General features: G+C 46.3%; 1 protein-coding gene across 1 annotated transcript; it reads right to left on the minus strand.

The window, feature by feature from the left end:
- Positions 1-6,210: 6,210 nt before the first annotated feature.
- Positions 6,211-6,790, minus strand: LOC125506241. The gene has a single exon (XM_048671097.1). The coding sequence runs from the start codon at positions 6,732-6,734 to the stop codon at positions 6,465-6,467; it is 270 nt and encodes an 89-aa protein (XP_048527054.1). The 5' UTR covers positions 6,735-6,790; the 3' UTR covers positions 6,211-6,464.
- Between the last annotated feature and the right edge of the window lie 4,361 nt (positions 6,791-11,151).

The raw sequence follows: 11,151 nt of genomic DNA on the forward strand, positions 1-11,151 counted from the left end.
TAGTAGCATCAAGTTAACATGGCAACATAATGTAGCAGGTTCAGACTTAGCAGAAAACACCAAGTCACTGAAATCGGCAACAACAAGTACCCTACTTTGCATGCTTGTGCTAATCACCACAGGGCACATAAAAACATATGGATTACACCACTGTAAAGATGTCATGAATATGCTCCTAAAACATGTTGACATGATGCTCAAAAGATAATCACACAAAATGCAATTAAAAAGACAAATCAGCAAGTTATGACAACTTCCAGCAGATTATAACATTTAACACTTTTGCAACAAGGATTAAGGCATCAAGATAAATAGAAACATGCATGCAAATGACACTAGCAGTAGAGCATTCAGAGATGAACAATTTTACATATCATGCACACAATTCGGATCAACATGCACAAAGTTATGACATGATGAAGATGCACACATAAGATGATTTTTTCCAGACTTAGCAAAAATGAAAATGAGCGCACAATAACAAAACAACGCCCAGAGCGGGGGATTGGATGGGAGCGCTCACTTTGGACCCATGGGCCGGCTCGGGACGACGCGAAGCGGGACGGAGAGGTGCATCAGGCGTGTTTGGTTCGCGGGATGAAAGTGAACTAGGACGAGGCGGTCTGGGACGACGCGAGCTGCGTTTGGTTCGGTGAATGAACGGGATCCCGGGACGGGGCGGTCTAGGCGGCCTGAAGCAGAGGATGCCGATGGCCGGAGGCTGAGGCGAGGGCGCGGAGATAGCCGGATCCGGCGATGACGGTCGTGGATCCGGGCGCAGCAAGGTCGCCGGGTTCCGTCCCCCTTGGATCGAGGCGGAGGTGGGCCTGCGAAGGGGCAGCGAGCTCCATCGCGTAGGTGAAGCTCATGGTGGGCGGCATTGCTCCGGCGATGGGGTAGGCAGGGACGGAGCGGCGCGGGGCGGATCCGGGTCCGGGCGACCGGATCTGGACGATGGGACAACGTGGTGGCCGGCGGCGGCAATTGGCACTGCGAGGGAAGGCGCGGGGGCGAGTGGGAGGATGTGCGGCGAAGCTCGAGTGGCGGCGGCGGAGCGCTCGGGCTCGTGGGGCGCGGCGGCGGGCGCGGTCGGGCTCGCGCGGGCCCGTGATGGGCTCGGCGGGCCGCGACTGCGGGGACGGTGGCGTTGGCGACGTGGCAGCGGCTGATTCGTCCGGGCCAGAGGCTGGATGCGTCCGGCGCGCGGCGGACGTATCCGGCGCGGAGGAGGAGGGTTTGATCTAGGGTTTGCCCGAAATTTTGGAGGGGGAGGTGTTTATATAGATTCTGGGGGCTAGGAGAGGGCTGTGGAGGTATAGTTTTCGCCCACACGATCGTGATCCAACGATGAAGAGCATGGAGGGGGTTTAGATGGGCTAGTGGGTTGTTGTGAAGGGGTGTTGGGCTGCAAAGAGAGAGAGGTCCGACGGTTAACGCGGTTAACCGTTGGGGCATCAAACGACCTCCAAATGGAACGAAATTTGACAGGCGGCCTACCGGTGATATACCATGGCCACTCGACAAATCTCAGCCCATTCTGAGAATGTTTTTCTCCCGCTCATGAAATGAGATCTGGAAGGTGCGGCGGGTGCGTGTGTGAGTGTCGTATTACGAAACGGACAACGGAGAAAGCTGGGAAACCCGGATGGATGCAAGTTTTGAAAAACATGTAGATGAAATGCACATGATGACATGGCAAAGTGCAACATGCAAGCGGATGACACGGCAACGACAACAAATAACTAGAAGACACCTGGCGCATCGGTCTCGGGGCGTTACAACAGGTGTCTCCGAAGGTGTTTCTTGAGTTGGCATAGATCACGATTACGATTTGTCACTCCGTGTATCCGAGAGGTATCTCTAGGCCCTCTCGGTAATGCACATCACTATAAGCCTTGCAAGCAATGTGAATAATGAGTTAGTTGCAGGATGATGCATTACAGAACGAGTAAAGAGACTTGCCGGTGATGAGATTAAACTAGGTATGAGGATACCGACAATCGAATCTCGGGCAAGTAACATACCGATGACAAAGGGAATGATGTATGTTGTTATGTGGTTTGACCGATAAAGATCTTCGTAGAATATGTAGGAACCAATATGAGCATCCAGATTCCGCTATTGGTTATTGACCGGAGATGTGTCTCGGTCATGTCTACATAGTTCTCAAACCCGTAGGGTTCACATGCTTAACGTTCGATGACGATTTGTATTATGAGTTATGTGTTTTGGTGACCGAAGTTTGTTTGGAGTCCCGAATGAGATCACGGACATGACGAGGAGTCTCGAAATGGCCGAGAGGTAAAGATTCATATATTGGAAGGTTATATACGGATACCGGAATGGTTCCGATAAGGTTCAGGGATTTTTCGGAGTACCGAGAGGTTATCGGAACCCCCCTGGAAAGTTAATGGGCCTAATGGGCCATAGTGGAGGAGACAAGGCAGGCCACGGGAGGTGGCGCCCCCCCTGCCCAATCTGAATTGGACAGGGGGAGGGGGCGCGACCCCCCTCTTTCCTTCTCCTTCTCCCTCCTTTCCCCTTTCCTCCTCTTCGTTGGAAGGAAAGGGGGGCCGAATCCTACTAGGAACGGAATCCTAGTAGGACTCCCCCTCTTGGCACGCCCCCCTTGGGCCGGCCACCTCCTCCCCCCTCCTTTATATACGTGGGTAGGGGGCACCCCAAAGGCACAACAGTTGTTTCTTACCCGTGTGCGGTGCCCCCCTCCACGGTTTACTCCTCTGCTCATAGCGTCGTAGTGCTTAGGCGAAGCCCTGCGCGGATCACATCACCATCACCGTCACCACACCGTCGTACTGTCGGAACTCTCCCTCGACCCTCTACTGGATCCAGAGCCCGAGGGATGTCATCGAGTTGAACGTGTGCTGAACATGGTGGTGCCGTACGTTCGGTACTTGGATCAGTTGGATCGTGAAGACGTTCGACTACATCAACCGCGTTAACATAACGCTTCCGCTTTTGGTCTATGAGGTTACGTGGACACACTCTCCCTGTCTCGTTGCTATGCATCTCCTAGATAGATCTTGCATGATCGTAGGAAATTTTTTGAAATTGCATGCTACGTTCCCCAACAGATCCCCCCTACACCGCCGTGCTCAACGTGCCCCCATTTTCCCTTGATTCAGCCTGGCTTGTTAGAAATTTCATATTTAAATGTTCCTAGTGGGCCAGGTTCTAGGATGCTTCAAGGTTCGTGCGCGTGCGGCCAACAACTCATGTATGTAACCAAATGGGTTTTTCTTGCATCCAATTGGCCCGTTCGACGGATGCAGGCAACCAAACATGCCCTAGCTTGCTCGGAGAGTGCTAGTAGGCAAGTCCAACAAAGAGAGAGAGAGAGAGAGAGAGAGAGAGATGGGTGTTTGGTGGGGCCCAACTGGTAGTGGCTCATGGAGGAGGGATATGGGTGTTTGGAGAAGGTATTCTTCAACATATACCGGCAAGAGAGCCACATATTTGATATGTGTAAAAGCTACAAGCTTCATCATCCATCTATATGCTAGTGCAACACCATTAGAATAGTTGGATATCTGATCCTAACTGCTAAGGCCTAAACTCTAAACCCTAAACATTGATCTTTTATCCTAAATACAGTAGCTAACCATACAAACATACATAAGCTTACATCAACTAACCCTACAAAATCCATCGGTGTGAAGGTTGGTAACACTTAGGAGCTCGCCGTGCTGGAGATCCGAGACGAAGTAGTCGTAAGGGGTCCTCCCGTGTGATGTACTTCCACCGTTAGAAGCCTCAGTGGAGGTCGTAGGCGGCGATATTCTCCTCTCGATAGCGGCCTCCCCCCTCCCAGCCGAGCCACCTCGATCGATGACATAGCACACCGGATGTTCGATGACGCGGACCCTAATTCTCACCAGGCAGCTTAAATCCGTTGGGTAACAACCCGCCGTTGAGGGATGCCTCTAATTCCCGCTTATGTACTAGTGATAATCCATATCAAGTTTTATTTTTCTAGTATTGTTTTCACATATTATTTGTATATGCATATTTATTTTCTACATTTATACCATTTTAATTGCAAGGTTATTTAATATTGTTGTTTATTCTACATTCATTCTCTTTGTTAACTTTGAAGATTTACATCGTGAGTGGGTCTTGGATTTAGTGTATGTTTAGGGCACTCCCAATGCATTATATGTTAGGGCACTTCAAATCCATTATATCTTAATCCATATTATATGCATTTAGTATGTATTTAGATACACCTCTTCTAATGAATCAAATCTTATTGTTGTATCTAAAAGACCTCTTATTTCATTTGTTTTGTGAGAGATAAGGTATGAGTTGTCTTGGTTTTGGGTTGTTATTAAGAGCTATATCTAGAAATAAGAAATGGTAAATCTCTCTTTCCTCATTAAATAAAGTGCCATATCTGCTTAGGTACCATGATTAAGATATAGTCCAAGGTGGAGCACTGTGACTGCCTGTAGTAAAGAAAATCGTGTTCTCTCATGTCTTTCATGTTGTCTAGGTAATTAATAAGACAATAGGAAGAAAATATAGTTGTGTTTAACATGCCCTCTCTAAGGGTAACCTAAAGCAGTGCATATGCCATTCTAGGTTACCATGAACTACTCATTTGTTTGAAGGTGAATTTGTTGAAGGTGCCTGCATGGAAAGCGATATGATACTCGATTTATATGTTGCCGCTTAGAATATGACCTACTATTATAGCATCATAACTCTTATATTGTTTGTTCAAAGACAAAAAAACATCATGCTTTCCTACAAGGTCATCAAAAAGGCCCCGTTGTCATTTATCAAGTTTATTTTTGCGAAAAATTTCATTTATCAAGTAATCAGGGGCGGAGCCACCGTTGTAGCGTTGGGTTCAAGTGAACCCAACGAATTTTTGCAGCCACGTACGTGTGTATAGGCCGTAATTGTGTGTATGAACCCAGTCGAAAATCTAGGCTGCACCCATCAGCATTGGAATGCCCGAGCAAAAAGCCTATCAGCCTACAAATCTTAGCGCAACTAGTAGCCCAGCTGAAGCCCATAAGTAAATTTCTACGGCCTCCGTGTGTGCGTCAGATTCCATGTCCCATACGAGATTGTACGCATCAGATCGCATCTCTCGCTCGGACTCACCAAGGTCTTCCGTCTGGTCGCCTCTCCCTATCTCCAGCAGAAAGCCCGCAAGGAAGCAACGGCAGGTCGGTGTGAAGTACAAATCCAACATAATGGGAGATCACATCACCACATGTTCTTTTTTGTATCTTCTATTTATCCTATCATGGTAATGGCCTTTGCCCTATTTTTCTAATTAACTTTTCCGGAACTTTGATTGATCTAGGATGTGGAGCGATAGTTCATGAAGACAAACTGATCACCAGATTCAGATTATGATGTAGGCACTTCAAAGCCACCTGTTAGATATTGGTAATGTGCATCAAATGTTGTTGATCCAAGTAGTGTTATGAAGCCCACTACACCGAGAAATAGTATGAAGATGATCCATCTATTAGTTGTATTCCTGTCTTTTCACAGATCACAACGAGGAGAGTTGGGAGTAGCTGGAACGGTTGAAAAGGGACACTCTGAAATGTGAGTGATTGTACATGCTTCTTATGATTGATGGTATTATCCATTGGTCAAACTAACTTGACATTTTTGACGGTGCTAGTCTACTCACAATACGTAAACAAGAGAAATTTATAATTTCAATCAACTGATAAGTCTTGCAATTTTTCATTTTACAAAGGTTGTAGTATTTTGTGTGCAATGTATGAAATATGAGTGCTACCATATTTCTATTTGTTATGTTGTCTTTGGGTCCTATAGTCTTGTTACATGATAGTGTGAAATTGGACATTATACTTAATTAAGTCATACTAAATTTTCAAAATGAATTAATGACTGAACCCATTAACTCGATTTTCTGTCTCCGCCTCTGCAAGTAATTGTCTCTATTCAAACCCATATTCAAGACCATTGAGGCCCAAACTCAAGCCTCCTTTAAGCCCATCAGACACAAGATAAAACATATATTCCCCAATTCTCCTCTGCCATAACTGGTACCCCTCTTCAATTAGTGACCAATATTGCACTGTCCACTAAAAGAAAAACTAATATTGTTCCCTTCGTCGTTGAGTGGTTAAAATTACCCTTAGGACTAAATCATTTGGCTGTAGATTTATTTTTTACATTTCATACATCATACATCAAATTTAAGAAAACACGTATCATCCTACCGAAACAATGGACGAACGCGGCAACCCACACCATAGTCACATATACATCCGGCGACATACCCATCAAAGCAAAGCAACTAATCACAGACACACGCACACCCACACCCACACACACAACCTTGCACGCAAGTGCTGCATAGCCTGCATGCACGATCTAGCTAGATCCATTGGCATGCTGGTACGTACGTATATACTCCATATATACTATACCGGCGGCCCGGCCGGTGGCTATCCGTCTTGCTCGTTGGCGAGCATCCGGCGGTGGACCTTGTCGATGAACTCGGAGGCCTTCCGGTCGATGTCGCGTTCGGCGTACCAGTGCCGGGCGTAGTCGTCGTCGTCGCTCGGCCTCACCCTGTGATACTGGTACCTCTGCTGCGGCGCCGCCGCCGCATGCTGCTGCTGCCGCCTCGCCGCCGTGGCCTCTTCCTCCTCCTGTCGCTTGTTCTTGAACCCGAACAGGGACGCAAGCGCCGCCCTCTTCTTCCCACTCCCCATCGCGCAAATCTCTCTTAGCTCTAGCTAAGCTTAGCTCCGTTGCAGAATGTGCAATGGTATTCCGCCGTTTGCTTGGTTGGCTGCGCGGAGTGTGTATGTGTGTATATATAGTGGCTAGACATGGCCTACCGCACGCATGCCTTGAGTATTTGATTAAGGCGACAATCAGGCGAGTGATTTGAATGATTAAAGGTTCTCCGTGGTGCTTTTTGACTGGCCACTCCTCTACCGGGCCGCGTCATCGATCGCCATTTGTTTAGTTAATCCACGGTGATTAGCATTGACAAGCAGGTGAGCCGTGAGCGGATGGACACTGCAGCAAGCAACAGAAAGCAGACGACAAGAAAGTGAGTACTGTTGACCAAGGCTTCTAGACTTGGTGCACGCACCCGGTCGATGATACTGCGTCGATTTATTCGAAAGAACTAGGAAATCGCACGTGCACGCCTGTCTGCTCAGTGGCACGTAACTGGTGACCGCACAAAGATTGCCATCAACACGTACGGCATGCATGCATGCATAGGCCGAGTTGGGCAGAGCAATCGGCCGTGAGCTGAAACAAAAACGAATAGAGACGACGGATACGGTCAGCGTTCTGAATTTGTCAAATCTACAGTGTTCTTGCGTACAATCAACTGTACAAGAGTTGAATTGTTCAAGCATGCTGTGGCTATCTGTGTACATATATACGTATTCGACGTCAATTCCTACAAACAGCTAGCTTAAGTGAGACGCTGCAAGGACAAAAGGATTCGGGGACCGATTGTAATAGTAGCAACACCTTGTGAAAGCTTAAAATCGACAGTCGGAAAAAGCATCAAGCAAGTGTCATGTTTTTCGTTGTTGCCTTATTGGGCGGCGAGACGACCGGTTGGCTGCATGCTTGCATGCATGACTGCGTGCTGCCCAAAATTTCTGAAAGGTGCACAAGCCCTTTCGGATAATGCTACACCTACGTAAACTGTTTTACGTGATTAACGTAATGACATGCGTGGCATTTTTCTATTGGATGAAATTAGGGAAGGGCCCACCCACTTGAAATGAGGGGGGGTCTAAAGAGGTTAGATAGGAAGGTTGCGTAGGTGTAGCATTATTGTTACCCTATTGAGCCCTATTCACATCCAAACACCCTGAACTGGCAAATCTAGAGTGACTACTAGAACAAATTAACTAAGCAGTCTATTACTGCTGGCAACCTCTGCCTGCCAAGTCGCCGTTTGGGTTGGTACTGAAGACTGGACTGGAGTTCGTTCATGAGTTGGCAGAAAGGAGCGACATCAGTCTGCAGTTTATTCAGTTTTAAATAACCGAATAAATGCCTAACCGCACACGATTCCTGCTTGTTTCATATGATCGATCACTTACTGACCAGAGTAGGTTATACCCTAGGTGTACTTTGTTAATCCATGCATTGTTCTTTTCGTCTTGAGCTAGCTTTGCTCGGAGGATAAACACGCGCATGAACGGAAACAATTCTTCCCTTTCTCTCTCTTTGGCGGCGATCGACCGTACGTAGGCTCTGTTTGCTGTCTGTCGTCCAATCGATTTGTACCGCCAATCGTCTGCTGCAAATCTCATTTCTCCCGGCCGTAATATCAGGTTCAGTTATCAATGATACCTGCTGGAAGGAAAACGTGCATTCTCATCCGAATGCACGCAGCCATTCGAGCGACCGTCTCGCGCGCCGTCGGTTCACTCGGCATCAGACGGTGTGGATGCTTTCTGACCAGGGGTCTTGACGCGTGTCCCCCAGATGTTTGTTTTTTGCTCCCATGTCCGTTAGCTCGTTCCCCCTTTCTGCTTCCACCCTTTTCCATCCCCATGCCTCTCTAGCTTTGGCGATGATGCAGGCGACTGCTAGATCCAAAATCGTGGCAGGGGCGGGGGAACTGGATGTTGCAAGGACGGCAAGGGAACCAGAGGTTCGGGCGGCGGCGAGCATCGTCGGCCACGGTGCCGAGCTACACGCCCCCCTGTAGTCGCGGGGGCGGACGAGAGGTATGGTGTCTTGCAATTTCCAGCATTTTTCTCCCCCGCCTACATGATCTCCTTTTAGAGGTTCATTTCGCGGTTAATCCCAATAGTTCCCCGCGTTGAATGCGTAGATCCTGGTCGAATGGCATAGTATAGATGAGTTTTTGTCTGTTCAGGGGTTTCAGTTGAGCCACTACTCCCTCCATGTCGCCAAATTCATTCCCATTTCATCTAGGGTTTGGTGTGTAGATCGGATTTTTTTGGTTCCGTGTTGTAGCTAGGGTTTATAGTTGAGATTTTAGAGGTAGGGGATGAGATTCTAGAGGTAGAGGATGAGATTTCAGAGTTGGAGGACTAGATTCTCAGTGGTCTCATTTGTGACTTACTATCTGGTCAATCAAGTAATGTTTTTCATGCTGCATTTGTGTTGTTTAGATTAGGATTTTTTAGATGAAAGTCAGTGTAGTCAGAGTCTTATTGTTTGTTTTATTTCTATATTCATAAAAGATTTTTCCATCTTATAGTGTTTTGTCGCATGTAATTGGTTGTGTCATGAGTTGGTTGTGTCATGCAGCTAATTGTTTTAGGGTCTGTTTGAATCACTACCTTGAGCTGCCCAGCCAAAGTTTTTGGTGTTGACTGCAACATTGGTATCCATTTGGCTGGACTCCAAATATTTGGCTTGCCAAGGCCCATTGGCACCTTCCAGTTCATTCGGTAGCCAATTCCACGGCGAAATGTTGGCGGAGGAATCGGTCGTCAATGTTTTGGCATGCCCTGGGTTTGGTAGAGCTACTGTGGGCATCAGCCAAACAGCCTCTTAGTTTTTTCTAGATTTTATCCATTCTGAAGTAATAAAAAGAAAGGAATGATCTTTTTTTTTTGCTTCATTGTTATGCTTTTGGTAGATGTTGATATGCTGGAATCCAAATGCCATTGCTTCTCTAGTAATTGTTTAATGGTGTTTTTTCCTAATACATTTTTATTCATTTTGATTTTTGCAGATACATGTCAGGCGAAGAAGTAATGGAGTCTGATACTGCATTCAGCCAACGTTTCGCAGCAAAACGCTTTGGGGAAGTTGTGAAGACAAAACTTAATCTTGCCAAGAGGCGCTATATAAATGAAACTGGCTTTGGTGATCTCACGAGCATCTCACATTTCAAAGCGCCACATGATCTGATAGAGTAGTTAACAATGAACATTGACACTGACAGTCGTGAGCTCAAATATTGCACCCACCTCCTTTCTTCTTTCTTTTTTTCTTCTGCATCATGTCTGCAACATATACTTCCTTTATTTTTAGGTCATGTTGATAGCAACCAATGAATACATTTTTTTTGGTTTTCAGGCTGAGTCGGAATAAGGTCATTGTGTTTCTAGAGACATGGCGAAGAAGGTTTTCAATATCCCAACAGACCAGTTGAGCTTTTCAAGAGGCCCGCGCATTGTGAGCTCCGCAACATTTATCAAAAGAATGGCAGGGCTCCAATTTGCACATACAGTGGATGTGCTTCGAGCAAGGAATGATGATGGCGATACTGCGAAGAGGTCATGGGCGCAGTTAGCGCTTGCAACACTTTTAACTCCAAGCAATGGCAACATGGTGCCCCTAGAGTACTTGAAAAGCCTTGAAGAAATGGACAAGGTTACTGAATTCGCTTGGGATGAGCATGTTTTAAGCGTTGCAATGAGAGAGGTCAAGAAGTGCCAGGACAAGATAAAATGACAAGCTACTTCTTCATTTTGGGTTGGGGGCTGCTTCCCTATGCTTGCGGTATACTTCTTTCTTTTTGGAATTTTTCTATCTATCGCAACATGTTTTTGTTTTTCATAATCATATTTTTCTTTTTGTGTTTGATATATTATTTTTTTTGTCTTCTTATTCACGTTATTTACATGGACCATTTGATATTTCTCAAGCTGCCATCAACGAGCACCAATTGAATTATTCTCTTCCAAGGGCTTGCTTCGTGCATTAGACGGACTTTGATCTTGTGTTGGAATTTGACAGAAACAAGTTTTCCTTGGGCAAAGCCTCATTCAGGAAGTGTCGTGTAAGTTTTTGTGTGGTTTACTTCCCTCATCCATTGCATTATTGTTTCTTCCCATTTTTTCCTTTTTACTTTTGCTTTGTGTACTCATGGTTTTAATTCTTGTTTATTTTACTTTTTGTCCAGTAGTTTCGCCCTCTGTCAAAGACACCATACGGAGCATTGCCTGCCCAAGGCCTGGTAGGCAACAACAGTGAAGTTGCTCAAGATCAGCAGGTTTCGGACAGCCTGGATTGTGGTGATACTCAAGATTGTGGGGCTGAAAATATCAACATTAATGATAACCAAGATGATGTGGCTGCAAAAAAGAATCCTACGGAAGGTAGTAGCAATCCAAAAAGGAAAATGGCAAAAGCACCGACGAAGATGTGTGTGGTTCACTAGATGAT

Source organism: Triticum urartu, chromosome 5 (assembly GCF_003073215.2).
Source record: "Triticum urartu cultivar G1812 chromosome 5, Tu2.1, whole genome shotgun sequence".
NCBI classification, from domain to species: Eukaryota; Viridiplantae; Streptophyta; class Magnoliopsida; order Poales; family Poaceae; genus Triticum; species Triticum urartu.

Excerpts from the sequence above, each read along its gene's own strand:
- LOC125506241 (XM_048671097.1), bottom strand. The coding sequence starts at position 6,734 with ATGGGGAGTGGGAAGAAGAGGGCGGCGCTTGCGTCCCTGTTCGGGTTC.